The sequence below is a fragment of the Capra hircus genome, chromosome 21 (genome assembly GCF_001704415.2).
Source record: "Capra hircus breed San Clemente chromosome 21, ASM170441v1, whole genome shotgun sequence".
Taxonomy (NCBI): domain Eukaryota; kingdom Metazoa; phylum Chordata; class Mammalia; order Artiodactyla; family Bovidae; genus Capra; species Capra hircus.
This window is the reverse complement of record NC_030828.1, coordinates 7,349,495-7,374,584: the sequence shown is the minus strand read 5'-3', so window position 1 is coordinate 7,374,584 and position 25,090 is coordinate 7,349,495. Positions and strand designations below refer to the sequence as shown.

Below are 25,090 nucleotides of genomic sequence, written 5' to 3'. Positions count from 1 at the left end.
TTCTATAAATTGGGGAAAATGGCGAATGACCCTATAGAAAAGTAGGCCTAAGATATGGAGAGTCACTTTACAGAAAAAGGAATGTAAATGACTCTTACCCATGTGAAAATATGTTCAGACTGGCTCATAAGAGAAAAGCAAATTAAAGCCATGCTAAGACCAGATTGGCAAAAATTCCAGAAGTTTGACAACTAGTGTGCAAGGCTGTAAGGCTGTCGGGCACTGTCAGACTTTGCGGGAGGGAACGCAATGTGGTACAACCCCAGTGGAGAGGAGTTTGGCAGTCCCAGCAAGATGATGTACATGTTGCTTCAGCAATCCGAAAAATTTCTGGAAGCTCTCCCAAAGGTACGCTGGCAAAAAATAAGAAAAGACAGCTTCACAAAGATGGGGAAAGTGTATATAAGAAGCAGGGGGATACCTTAATATATGTCACATATTTGCTTATGAAAATTGAAAGTGAAGGATAAATCATAAAACTAAAAACATGGTTTCTTATGGAGGGGAGGGGAAAGCAAAGGAACTAGGCTTCTTTGAGTAAAGCTGTTCTGTGGATTTAACTGTGGAGCCATGTAACTCATTTTACATACTGATAAAACATCACTAAATACTTTTAAAAAGGAATCCATGGAAATCATGGGTAAAGTTGGGTTAATGAACCTAACGGTATGTCCAGTTGGTGAGACGACCACACAGAGAGGAGCTGTGATGAGTAGTTTTGAAACACAGCAAGTTACTTTAAGGACAAAAAGCAAAAGCAAACCAAAAATTAATATCTTAAACTTTTCAGTCATCATGTTGCTTAAGGTGGAGTTAGTTAGCATTATTCTTCTGAGACTGTTGTGGTGTGCAGTGTGGGATAAAGTGAAAGGTGCGTTGAAGCCTATTATAGCATCTCAGCCTCGAGGCATTGTCAGCAGTGTCCCTTCAAACACTAAGAGCACTCTACATGTGTTCAAATGCCTCTCCAGGGACAGTATCACCGTGCGAGCCACTGCAAGGGCAGCAGTAATAGCTCAGGTTTATACACGAGACTGTTCATGGGGTTCTCAAGGCAAGACTGAAGTGGTTTGCCATTCCCTTCTCCAGTGGACCACATTTTGTCAGAACTCTCCACCATGACCCGTCTGCCTTGGGTGGCCCTACAAGGCATGGCTCATAGCTTCACTGAGTTAGACAAGGCTGTGGTCCATGTGATCAGATTGGTTAGTTTTCTGTGATTGTGGTTTTCATTCTGTCTGCCCTCTGATAGAGAAGGGTAAGAGGCTTATGGAAGCTTCCTGGTGGAAGAGACTGACTGAGGGGGAATCTGGGTCTTGTTCTGATGGGCAGGGCCATGCTCAGTAGATCTTTAATCCAATTTTCTGTTGATGAGTGGGGCTGTGTTCGCTCCCTGTTGTTTGACCTGAGACCAAACTATGGTGGAGGTGATGAAGATAACGGCGACCTCCTTCAGAAGGTCCCATGCAGGTACTGCCGCCGTCAGTGGCCCCAACCCCGCAGCAGGCCACCGCTGACCCACGCCTGCGCTGGAGACTCCTGGACACTCACAGGCAAGTCTGGATCAGTCTCTTGTGGGCTCACTGCTCCCTTCTCATAGGTCCTGGTGCACACAAGGTTCTGTTTGTGCCCTGCAAGAGTCTGTTTCCGCAGTCCTGTGTAAGTTCTGGTGGCTCTATGGTGGTGTGAATGGCAACCTCCTCCAAGAGGGCTTATGCCACACCCAAGTCTGCTGCGCCCAGAGCCCCTGCCCCTGCGGCAGGCCACTGCTGACCCGTACCTCCACAGGAGACACTCAGACACTCAAAGGCAGGTCTGGCTCAGTCTCTGTGGGGTCCCTGGGTCCTGGTGTGCACAAGATTTTGTGTGAGCCCTCCAAGCGTCTCTGTTAGGTGATGGGGTTTGATTGTAAATGCAGTTCCGCCCTTCCTACTGTCTTTCTGGGGCTTCTCCTTTGCTCTTGGACATGGGGTCTCTTTTTTTTGGTGGGATTCAACATTCTCCTGGCAATGGGTGTTCAGCAATGGGAGTTCTCGCAGGAGAAGAAGAGTGCACATCCATCTACTCTGCCATCTTGTAGTAGTTTCACAGGGGCTTGAGCATAAACCTGAAGCCAGTCAGGAATTTCTGCAGTGTGATAAGGATTTGCAGGTACCAGGAGGTACCAGATCATGAACTCCTTATTGCAAAATTCAGACTTAAACAGAACAAAGTAGGGAAAACCACTAGACCATTCAAGTGTGACTTAAATCAAATCCCTTACAATTATACAGTGGAAGTGACAAATAGATTCAAGGGATTAGACCTGATAGAGCTTCTGAAGAATGATGGGCACAGGTTTGTGACATTGTACAGGAGGCAGTGATCAAGACCATCCTCAAGAAAAAAAAGCAAAATGGTTGTCTGAGGAGGACTTACTAATAGCTGTGGAAAGAAGAGACACTAAAGGCAAAGGAGAAAAGGCAAGGTATACCTATAATGCAGAGTTCTAGGAGAGATAAGAAAGCTTTCCTCAGTAATTAATGCAGTAGAGGAATTAAAGAAATAGAGGAAAACAATAGAATGGGAAAGACTAGAGATCTCTTCAAGAAAGTTAGAGATTTCATGCTAAGATGGGCATAATAAAGGACAGAAATGGTATGGACCTAACAGAAGCAGAAGATACTAAGAAGAGGTGGCAAGCACACACGGAAGAACTGTACAAAAAAGATCTTCATGACCCAGATAACCACGATGGTGTGATCACCAACCTAGAGCCAGACATCCTGGAATGCAGAGTCGAGTGGGCATTAGGAAGCGTTACTACGAACAAAGCTAGTGGAGGTGATGGAATTCCAGTTGAGCTATTTCAGATCCTAAAAGATGATGCTGTGAAAGTGCTGCAATCAGTATGCCAGCAAATTTGAAAAACTCAGCAGTGGCCACAAGACTGGAAAAGGCCAGTTTTCATTCCAATCCCTAAGAAAGGCAATACCAAAGAATGTTCAAACTTCCACACAATAGCATTCATTTCACACGCTAGCAAAGTAATGCTCAAAAATTTTCCAAGTCAGGCTTCAACAGTGTGTGAACAGTGAACTTCCAGATGTTCAAGCTGGGTTTAGAAAAGGCAAACGACCCAGAGATCAAATTGCCAACATCTGTTGGATCATAGAAAAAGCAAGAGAGTTCCAGAAAAACATATACTTCTACTTTATTGACTATGCCAAAACCTTTGGATATGTGGATCACAAGAAACTGTGGAAAATTCTTAAGGAGATGGGAATACCAGACCACCTGACCTGTATCCTGAGAAATCTGTAATAAGGTCAAGAAGCAACATTTAGAACTGCACATGGAACAACAGGCTGGTTCCAAATCAGGAAAGAAGTACATCAAGGCTGTATGTTGTCACTCTGCTTATTTAACTTCTATGCAGAGTGCATCATGCGAAATACCAGACTGGATGAAGCACAAGCTGGGATCAAGATTGCCGGGAGAAATATCAATAACCTCAGATATGCAGATGACAGCACCTTTATGGCAGAAAGCGAAGAACTAAAGAGCCTCTTGATGAAAGTGAAAGTGGAGAGTGAAAAAGTCAGCTTAAAACTAAGCATTCAGAAAACTAAGATCATGGCATCTGGTTCCATCACTTCATGGCAAATAGATGGGAAAACAATGGAAACAGTGACAGACATTATTCTGGGGTAGGGGGGAGCTCCAGAATCACTGCAGATGGTGACTGCAGCCATGAAATTAATAGATGCTTGCTTCTTGGAAGAACAACTATGACCAATCTAGACAGCATATTAAAAAGCAGAGAGATTATTCTGCCAACAAAAGTCCGTCTAGTCAAAGCTATGGTTTTTCTAGTAGGCATGTATGGATCTGAGAGTTGGACCATAAAGAAAGCTGAGCACCAAAGAATTGATGCTTTTTAATTGTGGTATTGGAGAAGACTCTTGAGAGTCCCTTGGACTGCAAGAAGATGCAACCAGTCTATCCTAAAGGAAACCAGTCCTGAATATTCATTGGATGGACTGATGCTGAAGCTGAAACTCCAGTACTTTGGCCACCTGATGCGAAGAACTGACCCATTGGAAAAGACTCTGATGCTGGGAAAGATTGAAGGCAGGAGGAGAAGGGGACGACAGAGGATGAGATGGTTGGATGGCATCACCGACTTGATGGACAAGAGTTTGTGCAAGTTACGGGAGTTAGTGATGGACAGGGAAGCCTGGCATGCTGCAGTCCATGGGGTCGCAAAGAGTCGGACATGACTGAGTGACTGAACTGAACTGAACTGGTAGATGAGACATCTAGGCTCTTGGAGTCAAAGTCATTTGCCCAAAGTCAAATGCCTGAGTTGGTGCTTTAGGGGCAAATGCAGAATTGAACTGTACCCACCAGGCTCCAAGTCTGTTCTCCTGATTGACTCTACCATGTGTTGTAACCTCCAAGTTGACCCTAGTAGTACCATCTCTCCTGCCCACCCTCTACCTGCCCTGAGGACAGTTGCTCTGCACAGGTGTTTCCTATCTGTGGTAGGAACAGGGCCAGCACAGTGCTTGGCCAAAGGACGGACTTGAAAAATGTTGGGGAAAAAAATGAATGAAAACAGAGAAAGTTGCCTTCTTTTCTCTTTGGAAAAAACAGCTGTAAGAGAAAATGAAGAAATGATTCTAAAGGAGAGTCAGGGTCCAAGAGACACTGAGATTTCTGTGTGTCAGGGGTTCTCCAAGACCACCCTCAAGCTGTTATGCTCACAGACGCAGTTGTGGTGTTCTACAGGAAAAGGGTCCCAGTTGAATTCAGCAAAGGGGAAGATGCATGGAGCAGAGACCAGGAGAGACCAGGTGCACGCTCCTAAGTGGTGTCTCCAGTGGAGCTGCATGGAGCCATGGAACTCCCCCAGCAATGCCACGTGACAGCAGGCATGAAGTGTTGTCAACCTGGGAAGCTCATCGGAGTTTCGGTGCCCAGGATTCTTACTGGGCTCAGTCACATAGGTATGCAGCGCCTGCATGCCTGACCTAAGCTACTCGACTCCAGAGCAAAAACAGGCGTCCGCCATAAATCACAGCGTTGGCATAAACTCTAATCAAACTAGCATGATGTGACCGAAGGCCACAGGCATATACAACTGCTCTAATCAGGCAGAACACCCCAAGGGCTCAGAGCTCTTTCTCCTAGGAGCCAGCCAAGGACCAGTCCTGAAGACAGGTGTTTGTTGGCAATGTGCAGAGTTTGAGCGGCCTCTGCCTGCTGGGTTAACTCTTTCCTGCCCAACCTCCTAAGCAGAGATGAGAGGTGTGCAGGCCCATCCGACCTTTGTCTGCCAATACTCCCTACATCAGCACTTTCTCGAGGACCCCAAATCATTTTCAAAATGATTTTGAAAATGCAAAGTTGCAAGTTTGCAAGTTGATCCATTGGAGGCGTGGCATGAAATAATCAGAGTTTTCATTTCTACGTTTTAAAAAAAAATTACCATTTAAAATTTACCAAAATAAAATTTACCATTTCAATCATTTTTAAGTGTACATTTCAGCAATGTTAAGTATATTCACATTGTTGTGCAACAGATATCCAGAACTTTTCATCTTGCAAAACTAAAACTCTGTTGAACAACTCCCCATTTTCCTTCCCCCAGATCCCTGATTACTATTATTCTACTTTCTGTCTCTATGAATTTGACCACTTCAGATCCCTCATGGGCTTCCCTGATAGATCAGTTGGTAAAGAATCTGCCTGCAATGCAGGAGACGCCAGTCTGATTCCTGGGTTGGGAAGATCCACTGGAGAAGGGATAGGCTACCCACTCCAGTATTCTGGCCTGGAGAATTCCATGGACTGTATAGAGAGTCGGACATGACTGAGCACCTTTCACTTTCACTTTAGATCCCTCAGCTAGGTAGAATCATACATAGTATGATTACATACATAACACAGTATGTCTTTTTGTGGCTGGCTTGTTACACTCAGCATAGATTGTCCTCTAGACTCATCTATGTTGTAGCATATGCCAGAATTTTCTTCCTTTTTAAGCCTGATTAATATTCCATTGTTGGTATAGATCACATTTTGTTTATCTGTTCCTCCATCAGTGGACATTTGGGTTACTTCCATCTCTTGACTATTGTGAATAATGTTGCATTGAATATGAATATGCAAATAGCCCTTTGAGCTTTTGCTTTTTAATTCTTTTTGATAAGACCCAGACTTAGGCTTGCTGGATCATATGGTAATTCTATTTTTAATATTTTGAGGAATGTCCATACTGTTTTCCATAGCGGCTGCACCATTTTTCATTTCCACCAATTGCACACAAAGGTTGCAATTTTTCCATATCTTTGCCAACAATTGTTGTTTTCTTTTATTGGCCACCTAATGGGTGTGAATTTCTATTAGTCAAAATAGAAATCAAATTATCCTTGAACAATATTTCATAGCTGTCCCAAAGCTAGCTTCGCTTTGTATGTCTGCAGATCCCTGAACAGGCTTGCTTTCCTGAAGGAAAAGGGAATTCGACACCCTTCAAGCAAGAGATACCATGGTGCTAGGCCCTCCATTTTTGAATCATTTTTAATTTATTATAAAGTATTTCAATTTCAGTCTGAATTTGGCAATAAGGAGTTCATGATCTGAGCCACAGTCCGCTCCTGGTCTTGTTTTTGCCAACTGTATAGAGCTTCTCCATCTTTGGCTGCAAAGAATATAATCAATCTGATTTTGGTGTTGACCATCTGGTGATGTCCATGTGTAGAGTCTTCTCTTGTGTTGGTGGAAGAGGGTATTTGCTATGACCAGTGTGTTCTTTTGGCAAAACTATATTAGCCTTTGCCCTGCTTCATTCCATACTCCAAGGCCAAATTTGCCTGTTACTCCAGGTGTTTCTTGACTTCCTACTTTTGTATTCCAGTCCCCTATAGTGAAAAGGACATCTTTTTTGGGTGTTTGTTCTAGAACGTCTTGTAGGTCTTAATTCAGACTTAAATTGAAGAAAGTAGGGAAAACCACTAGACCATTCAGGTATGACCTAAATCAAATCCCTTATGATTATACAGTGGAAGTCACAGATAGATTCAAGGGCTTAGATCTGATAGATAGAGCTTCTGATGAACTATGGACGGAGGTTTGTGGCATTACACAGAAGGCAGTGATCAAGACCATCCCCAAGAAAAAGAAATGCAAAAAGGCAAAACAGTTGTCTGAGGAGGCCTTACAAATAGGTATGAAAAGAAGAAAAGGAGAAAAGGAAAGTTATACCCATTTGAATGCAAAGTTTCAAAGAATAGCAAGGAGAGATAAGAAACCTTCCTTAGTGATCAAGGCAAAGAAATCGAGGAAAACAACAGAATGGGAAAGACTAGAGATCTCTTCAAGAAAATCAGAGATACCAAGGGAACATTTCATGCAAAGATGAGCACAATAAAGGACAGAAATGGTCTGGACCTAACAGAAGCAGCATATATTAAGAAGAGGTGGCAAGAATACACAGAAGAACTGTACAAAAAAGACCTTCACGACCCAGATAATCACGATGGTGTGATCACTAGTCTAGAGCCAGACATCTTGGAATGTGAAGTCAGGTGGGCCTTGGAAAGCATCACTACGAACAAAGCTAGTGGAGGTGATGGAATTCCAGTTGAGCTGGTTCAAATCCTGAAAAATGATGCTGTGAAAGTGCTGCACTCAATATGCCAGCAAATTTGGAAAACTCAGCAGTGGCCACAGAACTGGAAAAGGTCAGTTTTCATTCCAATTCCAAAGAAAGGCAATGCCAAAGAATGCTCAAACTACCGTACAATTGCACTCATCTCACATGCTAGTAAAGTAATGCTCAAAATTCTCCAAGCCAGGCTTCAGCAATACATGAACTGTGAACTCCCTGTGTTCAAGCTGGTTTTAGAAAAGGCAGAAGAACCAGAGATCAAATTGCCAATATCCACTGGATCATGGAAAAAGCAAGAGAGTTCCAGAAAAACATCTATTTCTGCTTTATTGACTATGCCAAAGCCTTTGACTGTGTGGATCACAAGAAACTGTGGAAAATTCTGAAAGAGATGGGAATACCAGACCACCTGACCTGCCTCTTGAGAAATCTGTATACAGGTCAGCAAGCAACAGTTAGAACTGGACATGGAACAACAGACTGGTTCCAAATAGGAAAAGGAGTACGTCAAGGCTGTATATTGTCACCCTGCTTATTTAACTTCTATGCAGAGTACATCATGAGAAATCCTGGACTGGAAGAAGCACAAGCTGGAGTCAAGATTGCTGGGAGAAATATCAATCACCTCAGATATGCAGATGACACCACCCTTATGGCAGAAAGTGAAGAAGAACTAAAAAGCCTCTTGATGAAAGTAAAAGAGGAGAGTGAAAAAGTTGGCTTAAAGCTCAACATTCAGAAAAATAAGATCATGGCATCTGGTTCCATCACTTCATGGCAAATAGATGGGGAAACAGTGGAAACAGTGTCAGACTTTATTTTGGGGGGCTCCATAATCACTGCAGATGGTGACTGCAGCCATGAAATTAAAAGACGCTTACTCCTTGGAAGAAAAGTTATAACCAACCTAGATAGTATATTCAAAAGCAGAGACATTACTTTGCTGACTAAGGTCTGTCTAGTCAAGGCTATGGTTTTTCCTGTGGTCATGTATGGATGTGAGAGTTGGACTGTGAAGAAGGCTGAGCGCTGAAGAATTGATGCTTTTAAACTGTGGTGTTGGAGAAGACTCTTGAGAGTCCCTTGGACTGCAAGGAGATCCAACCAGTCCATTCTGAAGGAGATCAACCCTGGGATTTCTTTGGAAGGAATGATGCTAAAGCTGAAGCTCCAGTCCTTTGGCCACCTCATGCGAAGAGTTGACTCATTGGAAAAGACTCTGATGTCTGGAGGGATTGGGGGCAGGAGGAGAAGGGGACGACAGAGGATGAGATGGCTGGATGGCATTACGGACTTGATGGACGTGAGTCTGAGTGAACTCCGGGAGTTGGTGATGGACAGGGAGGCCTGGCATGCTGATATTCATGGGATTGCAAAGAGTTGGACATGACTGAGCGACTGAACTGAACCAAAGGATATTGGGTGTAGGCTGGACATTTGTCAAACGTGGAGAGCGGAACTTGGCTTTGTTAAGGAAAAGAGTATGACCTGGAAACAATCCTAAGATTTTCCAGGCCCTTGGTGAGAGCTGGGTCAGCCCTTACTGCTCTGGTGGCACCTCCTTTGTGAGGACTGTCTGGAATGGCTCCCTTCTTTTAAACTCATCCTCAGTTTCCTTATCTGTAAAATGGTGACAAGGTTAGGGGGCTGGGGTGAGGTGCTGGGGCAAGGGTGCTTCTGGGGCAGCTAGTCTGATTATCAGCCAGACTATTTGTTAAGTTTTTAGAACCGGAAAAATACTACATACACCTTGAAAATGTTATGACCAATATAGAAAGAAATGAGAATCTCCCCTAATTCTCCTTGTTTTCAGTATGTTCCTGTTTCCATAAATGGCTGCAAAAAACAGACTGAGATCCTTATTTTTAAACTGATCTTTTCATGGGTTTTTCTGTGTCAGTACATCCTTTGTTAAATCATTTAGAATAGCTGCATTATGCTCCACTGGTGGCTGTCCTGTAGTTAATACGTCAGACCCCCTGTCATCTCCACGGCTTCTTCCTGTGCCTAGTGAGCCCCTCCCAGCTCTGCCCCTAGTTTCTGTGTCCATGAGGCACCTCCAGCCTAGATGGGGTTGGAGGGAGCATGGGCTTGGGTCTCCAGGATCAGCCGATGGTTCCCAGGTTCCTTCCAACCCTGCAGGTCAAGAAGAACCGGCTATCGCTTCCTCTTCCATTGTCAGCCCACAGACATGCACACACAGGCACACAAGACCCTCAGCCAGAGCCCAGCACAGAGGCCCCAGGAGGGCCTCTGCCACATCCACATCTGATACCTGATGGACGAGTGAGCAAGAGAAGGAGGGAAGGAGAAGGGAAAGAGGGGGGAGGGAGGGAGGGAGGGAAGAAGGGAGGAGGGAAGGCGGTTTGCACACACCTCCAAGCTCCCACTCCTTAATTTATTTCCGTTGAACACTCTTGCTAGTCCTCCAAGCTCAGATCAGAGGCCCCTCTGGGCAGTCCTCTTAGGCTGTATCTCCACATGCATGGTCTTGCTTAACTTTCACAGCAGCCCTTGTGAGGGAGGTCCTATTTTTACTACATTTTGCAGATCAGGAAACTGAGGCTTGGCAAGTTTCAATAATTTGCCCAAACAGTGACAGACTTTATTTTCTTGGGCTCCCAAATCACTACAGACAGTGGCTGCAGCCACGAAATTAAAAGATGCTTGCTGAGTGCCAAAGAACTGATGCTTTTGAATTGTGGTGTTGGAGAAGACTCTTGAGAGTCCCTTGGACTGCAAGGAGATCTAACCAGTCAATCCAAAGGAAATCAGTCCTGAATATTCATTGGAAGGACTGATGCCAAAGCTGGAACTCCAATACTTTGGCCATCTGATGTGAAGAACTTACTTATTGGAAAAGACCCTGATGCTGGGGAGGATGGAAGGCAGGAGGAGAAGGGGATGACCGAGGATGAGATGGTTGGATGGCATCACCGATTCAAGGAAATGAGTTTGAGCAAGTTCCAGGAGTCAGTGATGGACTGGGTAGCCTGGCGTGCTGCAGTCCATGGGGTCGCAGAGTCAGAGACAACTGAGCAACTGAACTGAACTGAGCTCCTTGGAAGAAAAGCTATGATGAACCTAGACAGCATATTAAAAAGTAGAGACATCACTTTGCCAACAAAATCTGTATAGTCAAAGCTACATCTCTTCTAGTAGTCATGTATGGATGGGAGAGTTGGACCGTAAAGAAGGCTGAGCACCAAAGAATTGATGCTTTCAAACTATAGTGCTGGAGAAGACTCTTGCGAGTCCCTTGGACAGCAAGGAGATCCAACCAGTCCATTCTAAAGGAAATCAACCCTGAGTATTCATTGGAAGGACTGATGCTGAAGCTGAAGCTCAATATTTTGGCCACATGATATGAGGACCTGACTCAAAAGACCCTGATGCTGGGAAAGATTGAGGGCAGGAGGAGAAGGGGACAACAGAGGATGAGTTGGCTGGATGGCATCACCAATTCGGTGGGCATGAATTTGAGCAAACTCTGGGAGATACTGAAGGGCAGGGAAGCCTGGTGTGCTACAGTCCATGGGTTGTAAAGAGTCGGACAGGACTGGGCAACTGAACAACAAACACACAATAGGAAGAGGGAGGCATGGGGTCTAAGCCCCTTCCTAACCCCTAATACTCGAAGGTCCTCAGACTCCCACAGCCCAGTGCGGCCCAACACAGCCCTTGGAACAAGAACCAGGAGTCTTGCGATCACGTCCCATTCCTATACTCCACCTCCTCTGAGAATGTGAACCTCCCAGACAGGCCATGCCCCAGCAGAGGACCACATTGCAAGCATTCGAGAAGTCTGAATGAAGAAATCCTTTCCTGCTTCATGGTACTAGCCAGTCTCCCATTAGATGAGAGAAGACTCAGATTGTGGAAAAAGAGCAACCATTTTGCAGCACCAGCTGGTGCCGCAGCCTTGGTGGATTTGAAAAAAATTCAGAGAGCAACTGAGTTCTCTTTGTTAAACCTCCGTGTGTTCCTGGCGACCAGATTTTGGATGACATGGAGGCAGGAAGAAGTGGGTGGAAGAGGCAGAAGGCGGGGCTCCCTTATTCCCGAAGGCCTTTGTGACTGGTGGGGTTCAGGCTTTTTGAAGGATTGTGGGCCTGGCACAAGCTCTCAGATCCCCACGGAGCCTGGTGATTCCTCTGGCGAGAGCAGTACCTTGAATTCCACTTTGGTAAGAGTTATACCAGGCTTTGTCCCCGGCCCCTTGAGCACAAAACACCCTGCAATTCTAGGTGAGAAAGTGTGCCAGTCTGGAAGGTACAAACTCCTGGCTCCCTCTGCATAGAACTGACGCTCTCCTTGCAAAAACCACCAACCCTCCTTGGCAGAAAGGGTGGTGGCAACCAGTGGCCTGCCGTCTGCTTCTGCAGAATATTCTACTCCCTGCTTCTGACAGGCTAAAAGTAATCATTCTAATAAATATCACTTTTAATAAATCCCTCTTGCATGACTTTCTCCAATTAATATGGACTCATTATATGTATTGGGCCTTCATATAAAGCCCCAATTATGTGACAGATACTGTGCTGGGCACTTTTTGTGAGTCATTAAAGATTTGGGAAAGCCCCTCCAACTTTTATTTATGCCCATTTCACAGATGAGGAAACAGAGGTATACCAAAGCTAAATAACATGCCCACATTTGCCCAATGAAAGGTGGCAGGACTTCCCTGGTGGCACAGTGGGTAGGAATCCACCTGCCAATATCCCCTGACATGGGTTCAATCCCCACTCTGGGAAGATCCCACATGCTGTGGAGCACCTCTGCCTACCCATGACTACTGAGCCTGCGCTCTGGAGCCCATGAGCAGCAGTTAGCAAGCCAGTGTGCCGCAAGTACTGAAGCCTCCATGCCTAGAGCCTGTGTTCCTCGACAAGAGAAGCCCCCAGTCTCTGCAACTCAAGCCCGAGCAACAAAGACTCACTGTAGCAAAAAAAAGAAAAAAGAAAAGGATGGCAGAGCCAGGTTTCAAACCTGTATCTCTCTGACTCCAAAGTCCATACTCTTTGGAGTCTCACTTTATGGGGTCTCACTTTGCATGGCCCCCTTAGCGCCCTGTACCCTCCTCATTCCAGGCTTAGGCCGCTGATGACCACCAGCTTGGGTTAGTTTTTGTAAAATGCTATTGTCTGCCATGGGTCACAGTGTAGATGGCCCAGGGCACTGTGTGTGTGTGTGTGTGTGTGTGTGTGCACGTGCGCATTAGAGAGAACACATGCTTGAGGGAGCAGAGCCTCCACATGAGACAGTGCCTGGAGACTCTGCATGATTACAGGTTGGAAAGAGTTCCTCAGATTCCCAAATCAGTTTCTGACTTCAGTCCCAGGTTGGCTGTGTCACTTTCAAGAGTTATAATGAGCTGGATGGATGAACTGGCATGTATCTGAAACTCAACCAGGACTTATCTTGTTACCGGCTGGAAGCTCCCCTGTATTAGTCAGCTTTAGTTCAGTTCAGTTCAGTCGCTCAGTCACGTCCAACTCTTTGTGACCCCATGAATCGCAGCACGCCAGGCCTCCCTGTCCATCACCATCTCCCGGAGTTCACTCAGACTCACGTCCACCGAGTGAGTGATGCCATCCAGCCATCTCATCCTCGGTCGTCCCCTTCTCCTCCTGCCCCCAATCCCTCCAGGCATCACAGTCTTTTCCAATGAGTCAACTCTTCTCATGAGGTGGCCAAAGGACTGGAGCTTCAGCTTTAGCATCATTCCTTCCAAAGAAATCCCAGGGCTGATCTCCTTCAGAATGGACTGGTTGGATCTCCTTGCAGTCCAAGGGACTCTCAAGAGTCTTCTCCAACACCACAGTTCAAAAGCATCAATTCTTCGGTGGTCAGCCTTCTTCACAGTCCAACTCTCACATCCATACATGACCACAGGAAAAACCATAGCCTTGACTAGACGGACCTTAGTCGGCAAAGTAATGTCTCTGCTTTTGAATATGCTATCTAGGTTGGTCATAACTTTTCTTCCAAGGAGTAAGCGTCTTTTAATTTCATGGCTGCAGTCACCATCTGCAGTGATTTTGGAGCCCCCCAAAATAAAGTCTGACACTGTTTCCACTATTTCCCCATCTATTTCCCAAGAAGTGATGGGACCGGATGCCATGATCTTCGTTTTCTGAATGTTGAGCTTTAAGCCAACTTTTTCACTCTCCTCTTTCACTTTCATCAAGAGGCTTTTTAGTTCCTCTTCACTTTCTGCCATAAGGGTGGTGTCATCTGCATATCTGAGGTGATTGATATTTCTCCCGGCAATCTTGATTCCAGCTTGTGTTTCTCCCAGCCCAGCATTTAACAAAATACCACAGGCTGAGTGGTTTAAACAACATGCATGTATTTTGCACAGAGAAGTAAGTGAAGTCTAAGATCAAGGTGACAACAGATTTGGTTTCTGGTGAGAACTTTCTTTCTGACTTAAAGATGAGTATCTTCTGGTTGTGTCCTGCCTCAAATGGCAAAGAAAGAAAGGCTCTGGCCTCTCTGCTTCTTTTAAGAGTGTTAATCCCGTTATGTGGGCTTCCGAGGTGGCTCAGGGGTGAAGAATATGCCTGCCAATGCAGGAGACACAGGAGATGCAGATTTGATCCCTGGGTCAGGAAGATCCCCTGGAGGAGACCATGGCAACCCACTCCAGTATTCTTGCCTGGAGAATCCCATGGACAGAGGAGCCTGGTGAGCTAGAGGCCATTGGGTTGCAAAGAACCACACACACCTGACCTAGTATGCATGCATATATGCGTGAAATCCCGTCATGCGTGACCCTACCCTCATGACCTCATCTAAACCTTAGGGTTTCAACATATGAATTTGGGTCGGGGACATATTTTTAGTCCATAGTTCCCTCTCCCAATACCAGTACAGCTAACCACACAACCCAGTGAGCTCTGGATGACTGCAGACTTCCCAGAGCCATCCAGGCAGCCTGGGAGGCCTGTAGCCCATGCAGGTGTAGTTATCTTTCTGTCTGCTCTCTGTCCTCAGTGCAGGGTGTCTGTTGGCTCCATCTGTTGCCTCCATCTGTTGCTCCCCTTGCTCAAAGGGCTCCAGGGGAACCAGCAAGCCCCTGGACTTCCAGCGCCACAGTATGGGCGACAGTGGTCACCTCTTTCCAGGGGATGCTGGCTGCTCCTTAGCAGAGTCCCTGAGCTGTGACATGGCAGACCTGCCAAGGTGCCAGCTCCCCATGTTGGGACAACTGGGAGGGAAAGAGGTCGAGGGTGACACTCTAGTCAGGAAAAGAAAATGCATCAGGAGGATCCTGGAGGATAATTCCTTGGTAATCCTTGGAAAAGTTCGTTTATACTGGTCTGCAGTTCCTTATCTGCATTTCTGATATCCAAAGATCTCTAAACATTAGATGTTTTCCTTAATCTAGTTGATGGCAAAAGGTGAGCTGAGCTGGTGTGAGGCAAAGTGTGACATCTGTATTTATTTCGCTTAAATTGCCTGTTTCTATTTCCTGCCCTGAAATGTCAAGGTGGCCGGCTATGGAGTGCCGCCACACTCAGAGTTCCAGTGGAATCCAGCAGGGGGAGGGATTCTAATGCCAGCTTGTAGTCGAGGCTGTTTGAGCACCTCATTGGAAGCTTGAAAAGAAACAGCTGATAAGCAGAAGCAGGACCTTTGGGCACTGTCTTTAAATGCCAGGTCCCCGAGAGCTCAGCTGGTAAAGAATCCGCCTGCAATGCAGGAGACTCCGGTTTGATTCCTGGGTCAGGAAGAGCCCCTGGAGAAGGGAGAGGCTACCCACTCCAGTATTCTTGGGCTTCCTTTGTGGCTCAGCTGGTAAAGATCCTCCTGCAATGTGGGAGACCTGGGTTTGATCCTTGGGTTGGGAAGATCCTCTGGAGAAGGGAAAGGCAGCCCACTCCAGTATTGTGGCCTGAAGAATTCCTTGGACTGTATAGTCCACGGGGTTGCAAAGAGTCAGACATGACTGGATGACTTTCACTTCACTTCAGTGTCCAATGTACTCCATCCCACACCTATAACTATAAACACCATGGAGAAATACAGTTTGGCCTTCCTGAACTTTCTGCTTTGGCAGTAGTGAAGCCATCAGCCTGCTGGAAAGCACTGCCTTAGAGAGTGTCATGGGTGGGGTGTTGTTATAAAGCAGAAAACCCGGACAGAAAGACAGACACGCACAAAGGGGTGATGGTGTGAAGACCGCAGTTATGCCGCCGCAAGCCAAGGACTACCGGGAGCTGCCAGAAGCTGAAAGAGGCAAGGTAGGCGCCTTCGGCAAGGTTCAGAGGCAGGACCACCCTGCTGACACCTCGGTTTTGGACTTCCTTCTGCAGGACTGAGAGGTGATGAATTTCTGTTCTCAGCTCCCGGTGCACCTCCCTCTGCCTTAGACGCCCTTCTCCAGCTTCTCCATCTGGCTCACCCTCATCTGTCCCCAAGAAGTATCCCGCATCCCTTCTGTGAACTCCGTCCTGACCTGCAGACTGGGTCAGGCATGACTCTGGGGTCTGTGCACCTTGACAAGAGCACCTGTATGGGCCCTTGTGCGGGCAGCAGGAGCTCCGGCCTCCTGTTGACCCCTTGCCTCTGTGGGAGCTCCTTGAGGGCAGATCCAGGCCCCTAAAGGCCCCAGCAATGAACTGGATGGCCCTGAGCTTGGCTTGTCAGGAGCTCCCTGTGGCCCTCCAGCGGGCGAGGTGACCCACCTGTTTCTTTCTGCAGGAACTCTCCAAACTGGGCCTGGGGAGTGACATGGACGTAGAGCTGCAGACCCTTCAGCTGCCGGTGGATTACAGGGAAGTGAAGCAGAGGGTTGCCAGAATCTGGAAAGATCTTCAACCGCAAGTAAATGACAGTGAGGGAGGCAGGGGGGCTGGGAGCAGGAGGTGGGCTGATTATGTGTGGAGAGCCTGTGAACCCCAGGACCCTGGTTCTAGGGTTGATGGCTAAAGTGAACCCTGCCCCCTGCCCGCCAGTAACAGCCCAGACAGTTTCAAAAGGGTCTGGTTATAAAAGTTTAAGATGAAATACATAGTAGAATCTTAGAATAAGACTCTGGAAAGAGAGAAGGAGGAAAGGAAAAGGAAGCTTTATTCCCAGCCTGGACTCAAAGGTAGTTCCCACCTAACAGAGAGGCCCTTGGGTTAGTCCCAGCCAGGCCCTTGCAGAGCAGGTGGGTTGTGAGATGGGGTGTGAGGCAAGGACCTCTTGGCCTAGGAGAGCATTTGCAGGGTGGCCCCCACCAGGAGGTGGGAGAGTGGCCCACCTGGGGAGGCCCATTTCATCACTCCCAGAATATCTTATCAGAACAGAGTTACTATGCAAGAAACTGGTACAAACATCCCCCAGATATGAAGACCAGATGATATTAATAGAACAAACACCACCAGACCTTTAAGATGATACACCAATGTTTTGATAATATAATGAGCTATTTTTTTCAAAGAGGAAAAATAATCAGCTCAAAAGATTCTAACAGTATTTTATTGGACTGTTCTTGATGAAAGTGAAAGTGGAGAGTGAAAAAGTTGGCTTAAAGCTCAACATTCAGAAAATGAAGATCATGGCATCCGGTCCCATCACTTCATGGGAAATAGATGGGGAAATAATGGAAACAGTGTCAGACTTTATTTTGGGGGGCTCCAAAATCACTGCAGATGGTGATTGCAGCCATGAAATTAAAAAATGCTTACTCCTTGGAAGAAGAGTTATGACCAACCTAGACAGCATATTCAAAAGCAGAGACATTACTTAGCTGACTAAGGTCCATCTAGTCAAGGCTATGGTTTTTCCAGTGGTCATGTATGGATGTGAGAGTTGGACTCTGAAGAAGGCTGAGTGCTGAAGAATTGATGCTTTTGAACTGTGGTGTTGGAGAAGACTCTTGAGAGTCCCTTGGACTGCAAGGAGATCCAACCAGTCCATTCTGAAGGAGATCAACCCTGGGATTTCTTTGGAAGGAATGATGCTAAAGCTGAAGCTCCAGTCCTTTGGCCACCTCATGCAAAGAGCTGACTCATTGGAAAAGACTCTGATGTCTGGAGGGATTGGGGGCAGGAGGAGAAGGGGATGACAGAGGATGAGATGGCTGGATAGCATCACTGACTCGATGGACATGAGTCTGAGTGAACTCCGGGAGTTGGTGATGGACAGGGAGGCCTGGCGTGCTGCGATTCATGGGGTCACAAAGAGTCGGACACGACCGAGCGACTGAACTGAACTGAACTTCCTTTATTAAACTTTCATAAAAGAGATGGAACCTTCCAGGGAAAGACTAAGCTTCTCCTGGGATAGTCTTAGATAACAGCTGGGATCCTCAGGGAAAAAGGGAATATACTGCCCTATAAGAAATAGGAAAATATTTAAATTAGATGCCATGTAGGTGTCTATCTCAGAGAAGGTAATGTCACTCCACTCCAGTACTCTTGCCTGGAAAATCCCATGGATGGAGGAGCCTGGTGGGCTGCTGTCCATGGGGTCGCTAAGAGTCGGACATGACTGAGCGACTTCACTTTGATGCATTGGAGAAGGAAATGGCAATCCACTCCAGTGTTCTTGCCTCGAGAATCCCAGGGATGGGGGAGCCTGGTGGGCTGCTGTCTATGGGGTCGCACAGAGTCTGACACAACTGAAGCGACTTAGCAGCAGCAGCAGCAGGTGTCTATCCAGTTACTTTTTGTTCCAGCACATTCATCAAGGGGGGCAGGCAAGGGATGGGTGTGATGATGGCACATTTTGGGGGTTGGGATGTCTTGCCCCCCAGAGCTCTCCCTCTGAACCATCTGGAGAGCAGCGGGGACCTCAGTTTCCCTAATCTTCTGCCTTCGCATGCGCTCACACAGTTTGTTGTGCATGTGGGCGTGGACCCCACCGCCAAGGCCATCTTTCTGGAGCAGTGCAGCAAGAACCGAGGCTACCGGGACGCCGACATCCGGGGCTTCCGGCCTGAGTGTGGTATGTGCCTTCCAGATGGCCCAGAAGTGATCGCGTCAGAGGTCAGCATGAAGGCAGTCAGCAGGCGGGCAGCAGTGCAGGGCGTGGAGGTGGCCTTTTCCCGAGATGCGGGTAGGTGCGTTCTGATACTGGGCTTGCAGGGGAGGAGGGAGGGCTGAAGTGGCCTCTGACCAAACTTCCTCCCAGGTTGTGCCATCCTGTGCTATCCGGCTGGGTGCTTGGAGCTGCCCAGAGTCATCGTGCAGACCCACACGTTGCTCACTTCTGCCTAGGACTGATTCTGAGGACCCGCCCACTCACTAGCCTTTGGCAGCTGGCAGAAGAGAAGGGGTGGGTAGGGGATGTTGAGAGCCACTAACATTTTGTGGATGACTTTTTTTTTTTTTGGCAGTATTTTATTCTTTTGTTTAATTGGGTGATAATTGCTTTACTGTATATATATATATACAGTACTATATATATATACTGTATATATGTATACTGTGTATATATATATACTGTATATATGTATACTGTATATATATATATATCTCACCTCCCTCTTGAGCCTCCCTGCAAGCCCCCCTATCCTCCTCCCCCTCACACCCCGCTAGGTCTCACAGAGCACCAGGCTGGGCTCCCTGTGTTACAGAGCAGCTTCCCACTGGCTCTGTTTTCCACATGGTGGTGTATATATGTCAATACCATCCCAGTTTATCCCATGCTCTCCTTACCCCACTGTGCTCACAAGTCTGTTCTCTCCATTCCTTCCCTGTGAACAGGTTGATCAGCATGGTTTTTCTAGATTCCTCCATATGCTTTAATATAGTATATTTGTTTTCTCCTTCCCACTTCATTCTGTGTGACAGGCTCTAGGTTCATCCACTTTACTACAACCGACTCAAGTTCATTGCTTTTCATGGCTGAGTAATATTCCATTGTATATGTGTACCACAACTTCGTTATCTATTCATCTGTCAGTGGACATCTAGATTGCTTCCATGTCCTAGCTGTGGTATACAGGCTGCAGTGAACATTGGGGTTCATGTGTCTTTTTGAATTGTGGTTTTCTAAGGGCATATACCCAGTAATGGGATTGCTGAGTTACTTTTATTTATTGCAGCAAAGTTGTGAATGAACCATTCTAGTTTAGCCTCAGACGAAGATTAATTTTCCTTTGTTTCTCCAGATTCTGACCCCCTAGGAGGTAGTTAAGTCTCCTTCAAAAGAATGAATGAAGAAATCGTTACTGAATTAAATCATATGAGCCTTATTCGGGCCCTAGCACAGCCTTGGAAGGTTCTTGCTTTATTCAGTGGCCAACGAATTGAGAAGCAAGGGCTAAGTTCATAGACCAGCCTCTTGCCCACCTGATGAAAGGGGTTTAATTTTAAAGATAAGACAAAGGGAGGAGGAGTGGGGCTAATGATGGGGAGGAATATGCATTAGTCTACCTGGGAAGACTTTTTCTGGGGAGTAGGATGCCACTCTCCTTTTATGCTTTTTATGGTCCTTAATGGCTGGTCCTGACCACCAGCAGGTGTGTGGCCTAATTAGCCTAAATATTAGGCTAATTTAGTAAAATTAATGTATAATGAGACTCAGGGTTTGTTGGAGGTCAGGTTCCTGGCCATCTTGGTCCCAACTGGTACCATCTTGTTTGTTTGTAGCTTTCTTTCTTATCCTTGAATCCTTTAACTTAAATATTTACGTTAACTCCTGCTAAAGGTGGGGCCTGGCAGGTTTTGAGCAAAAATCTGGAGCGCTTCTAGCAATAACACCATCCCCACCTCTTCCTAGTTACTGCTTCTCATTCTTGAGGGCCACTGAAGGGTGAAGGTCTGACTTCTGAGGCTGCTTCCTGCTGAACATGAGTGTCGTTTCCCCCTGGATTGGGGGAGCAGAACTGTTCCTGACTAGCCTAAATTAAGTCTAATTATCAGCAAGCTGCAGTCAGAATTGTTTGTTTGTACGCTTGTATTAGTATCATCTGAAGCTTGATGACTTCAAAGTCATCAAAGTCACATTTACTAAGGAAGTTGACAAGACAAGGCCCAGAGATAAGGAGGAAGACAATGGCAATTAATGGGGCCAAGAAATGGAAAAAAGGCAAGTTAGCCTGGGAAGACCCTGCCTGACTGTGTTCCAGATGGAGCTTGGATCTAGACCTCATGTGTTCTATCTGTATAACCATTGAGCTTGCTCATATCTTTTCTATGTTTATCTCAACCAACTGAGTTATTGACATATGTATAGCAGGTTTTATTAGGAACTGTGCAGGCTTCCCCTTGCTCAGCAAGGAGATAGTCAAGGGCTAGTCTATTGTTCAGAACAACATATGTTAGAGAGTCCAGAGAAGTATGGAGTTCTTGTAAGGCATACCCTGTGTTTTTAGACAAGTCTTTAAAGGCATGGGTGAGATTTTGTAGAGTGATTTCACTCTGTGCAAACCTTCCCCAGGGGGCCACTAGTCTGAGGGAAGTCCTTACTGCTGCCAGAATGAGTCCTTTCATCTCGGGGCTGGGTGATCTTCTGAATGGTGATACCTAGGTTCTGAGAACTTAGCTGCCCTAGCATGCAGTGTCCCCAAGATTGGGCTTATCTAAACAAGGATGGACTAGAGCCCACCCCAGAGAAGGGAAGCAGGAGTTAGAGTTGTTCTGATGGGGCACTTGGTTTCTTCTCAGGCGACAAAGGAACAGGTACCCATAGGGAGCATATGTTCTGGGGAGTTGAATCACATTCGACAGTGGCTAGCCCCAGAGGGTGCCCTTGCAGAGTGAGGAGAGAGGCCCACCTGCCTAGTGGGGGTCACTGAGGGATTCTTGACCAGTGGCTTTTCCCCAGGCCTTAGGAGGGCCATATACTAACTGTCAGACAACCGGCATTTTCCATCTGCAGTAAGTACATCTCCCATCTGGTCCGTGTGGGTGTTCATCAGGTCAGTGCAGGGGGCACAGTGGGTGAGATTTCCATACGGGTCAACCCAAGGCACTTAAATTGTGGGGTAATGGAAGAAGTTGTGGTCACAGTCCAGAGTAACCCTAGGGTGTTACTGTAAGTTTCTCCTTTTGATAGGGGTGTTTAATAGGGGTGGTGCAGCAGGCCTGATCATAGTGGTGGTCCTGTGGAGTGCGTGTTTTGTGTTTGATAGAGGGAATCCAAGCAGGGAAGCTGCTTCAGGGATGGGATATAAACTTCAGGAGGAATGGGTTTTCTATGCTGTCCCTCACTGAGTTGTGTTCAGCTAATCTATAGGTGTCACTTGGAGAGTGGGAGTGCCAGATTCAGCACTGGGACAGCTTTTGTCAGCAGGCTGTAATTCTCCAGAAATTCACTACTGAATCCCCATTCTTCATGGATGGTTGTAAGAGACAGAGCAGAGACGATAAGAAGGCATAGACAATAATGGCCACGCATCCTGCCTCCAATGTCAATGTTCCCTATATCCAGCATGGACAGAGGAAATGTTTACCAGTAGGAGGATGTTTGGCAGAACAGCGGAAGCTAAGTAATACAGTAGCGATGACAAGGCCAACTGCTAAGCCTGTCCATCACATTACTTACTTATTAGGTGGGTTAGTCCCTTTAAAAAGCATATAAGCTCAGTGACAGGTGCACACAGCTGTAACTAAGCAAGTGGCTCAGCAACTTCCAGAGGCATAGGTGTTGTCTTTACTCTGGGATGGTGGCCCACGGAGTTATTGTCAGGCACTGAATTGGTCAAGATTACCAGATAAGGTCCTGCCCACTTGGGGTCTAACTGGTCTTGTGGATTTCCAGCCTTCCAGGTGTTCAAATAAACCCAGTTCCGGGGAACAAAGGATGTAAAACCATGTCAGAAGGGGAAGGCCTGTAAACTTTGAGTTTTTTTCCTGTCTGTAAGGCATATTTCAGTCATCCATGTCCCTAAGGTTGGCTTTGTAGGCAGGTCCTTCAAGAATGGGCCTCCTGTACCTGATCTCATACAGACTTAACCTGAGCTTTCCTTTAGGGGCTAATTGCGTTCTGAGAAGTGCTGTGGGGAGAAGAGAGATCCAAGTTTGATAAATCTCTTGACATAGTTTGGCTTAATTTCTTTTGAGAATTTGATTTACTCTTTTTGCTTTTCCTGAGGACTGTGGTCTCATGCCTGACTCTTTGCCACCCCATGGATTGTAGCCCCTTAGGCTCCTCTGCCCATGGGATTTTCCAAGTAAGGATACTGGAGTGGGTTGCCATTTCCTTCTTCACAAGATCTTCCCGACCCAGGGATTGAACCTGTGTCTCTGCTGTCTCCTATACTGGCAGATGGACCACCTGGGAAGTCCAAGAGGGGTGCAACCTCCGTTTAATTCCCAGTGCTCTAGAGATTTCCTTAGTAATTTGAGAAACAAAGGCAAGCCCACTGTCACACTGAATGGATTTAGGGAGCCCAAACGGAGGGATTCTTTCCTTGAGCAGGGCCTTAGAAATCTCTGAAGTAGTCTTGGTTTGGGGCAGGAATCTAGCCAAAGGTGTCAGTCAAAACGAGCAAATATTTGAAAATGTCCTTGTGCCCAGAGCATTGCTGTAAAATCTGTTTGCCAGCTTTGACCTAGTTATGTGCCTCTGTACGAGGTGGGGGGTCCCTCCCTTGACTTTGGAGGGGTGAGTGTTGAGGTTATTCTGGAGGCAGATAGGGCTTGGTTCAACCTTACCTGTTTAAAGAGACTTCAGAAATTGGGAGTAGTGATGGATGTGATAAGCCACTGATATTGGGTCTCCTGCCTATAATATGGCTTGAAGTACCCGTTCAGAATGGCTTGAAGTGCACTAGCTTGGAGAGCAGTTGCCCATGATTGTTCACCAACCTTTCCAGGTATTCTGGGCTTTTAAAACAGGCCCATCACAAAGCCTTTTCTTTCTTCTGGGGGGTACATGGGAGGTCAGAGTCAGGATCTGGGGGCAGCGATAGCAGTGGCGTTTGAAGCCTGTCCCCACCCTCTACAGCTTGATTAGCTGCCATATATGCTGTGCGATTTCCTCTTGTTATTTCTGCGTCTCCCTCTGATGGCCTCTCCAGTGAGTATAGGCTATATACCCTTTGGCAGAAGTAGAGCCTCCAGCAGCCTCCTAATCCCCAGCCCACCCCCCATTGTTAATGTTTATTCCCTGAGATCAGTTTATGTTGTGTCCTCAGGCTATGCCATTCTTTTAAAGTCTGTGCCCTGCCCCCTTCCCTCCTGTCTCACTCTGGTCCAGTTGTTTAGAAAAATAGGCCTCAACCAGGAGTCAGAGGTCTGGGTTTTTATGTAGGCACCCCCAGGGAAGTGTCTCCTCCTTCAGGTACATATGGATGGAAGGAGCAGCTCAGGTTGGGTAAAGCCAACCTGGGGGCTCTCCTGAGATGTTTCTTCAGTTCCAGGAATGCTCAGTCACAGCCGAGGGTCTACTCAAAAGAGTCAAGGTCCTTCCCTTTTAATTGTTTATTTGAGGGCTTAGCAATTAAGCCAGCGTTGGGGATCCACACATGGCAGAGCCAGGCACCCCCAGGAAGCCCTGGAGCTGATCTCTTGTATTAGGGGTGCCATCTGGCAAATCCATTCTTTCCTCTTCTTAGATAGTGCCTTGTGCCCCTTTTCTGTTATTAAATCCTAAGCATTCTGCCTGCTGGAGGGAGATTTGGGCTTTTTTCCTTTGAAACTTTATATGGTCTCTCTGCCAGATAGATTTAAGGAGGTAACTTTGTTATGGTCAGAAAGCTCTTTGATGGGGCTGATGATTAGAATTTCATCCACATATTGAAGGATAGTCCCCTGTTCTAATTCAAAGTCACTGAGATCCTCAGCTAAAACCTTTCTTAAAAGGGTGAGGGAGTTTTAAAATCCCTGGGGCAGAACCACCCAGCACAAGTGGTGTTTTCTCCTGTTGCTTAGATCCTGCCATTCAGATGCAAAAATGTACTGAGGTTACCAGGCTAAGGGCACACAAAGGACGGTGTCTTTTAAACCTAGCTAAGTGCACGGTAAATCAAATCGCTTTCGTTGTGTCAGACTCTTGGGGATCCTATGGACTGTAGCCCGCCAGGTTCCTCTCTGATTCTCCAGGCAAGAATACTGGAGTGGGTTGCCATGCCCTTTCAGGGGATCTTCCTGACCCAGTGATCGAACCCATTTCTCTTAACATCTCCTGCATTGGAGGCAGATTCTTTACCACTGGCACCACCTGGAATACCAAATGCTCTTGGGGTTTAGGGCAGAGAGTACTGTTTGAGGATCTGGCCTCAATGGGTGAATTTTTTTCCTGTCTGTATTTATAGCTTGCAGGTCATGAGCCAGCTGTCATCTCTTGAGTTTTTTACTGGCAGAATAGGACTGTTGCAAGGGTACTGGCAGGGTCTAAGAAGCCCTTGTTTGAATAGACTTTCTATTATAGGCTTAGTGCATGCTAGGGCTTCTTTGCTTCATGAGTATTCTATTTGGTTTTTGTCAAAGCTTGTTGTTGCCCAGTTGCTGAGTCCTGTCTGACTCTTTGAAACCCCATGGACTGCAG

General features: G+C 46.6%; 1 protein-coding gene across 2 annotated transcripts in view; it reads left to right on the top strand.

Annotated features, from left to right (window-relative positions):
• Positions 1-25,090, top strand: part of PGPEP1L (pyroglutamyl-peptidase I-like) — a 70,266-nt gene that overhangs the window by 42,709 nt on the left and 2,467 nt on the right. The window contains exons 1-3 of one of the 2 annotated variants that reach the window (XM_013972902.2): positions 15,581-15,906; positions 16,367-16,489; positions 18,487-18,713. In XM_013972902.2, the coding sequence (XP_013828356.2) occupies positions 15,853-15,906; positions 16,367-16,489; positions 18,487-18,713 (404 nt within the window). In that variant the 5' untranslated portion in view covers positions 15,581-15,852. Of the gene's footprint in view, positions 1-15,580; positions 15,907-16,366; positions 16,490-18,486; positions 18,714-25,090 lie in introns of those variants that run through there. The other variant, XM_018065948.1, reaches the window with a different exon arrangement.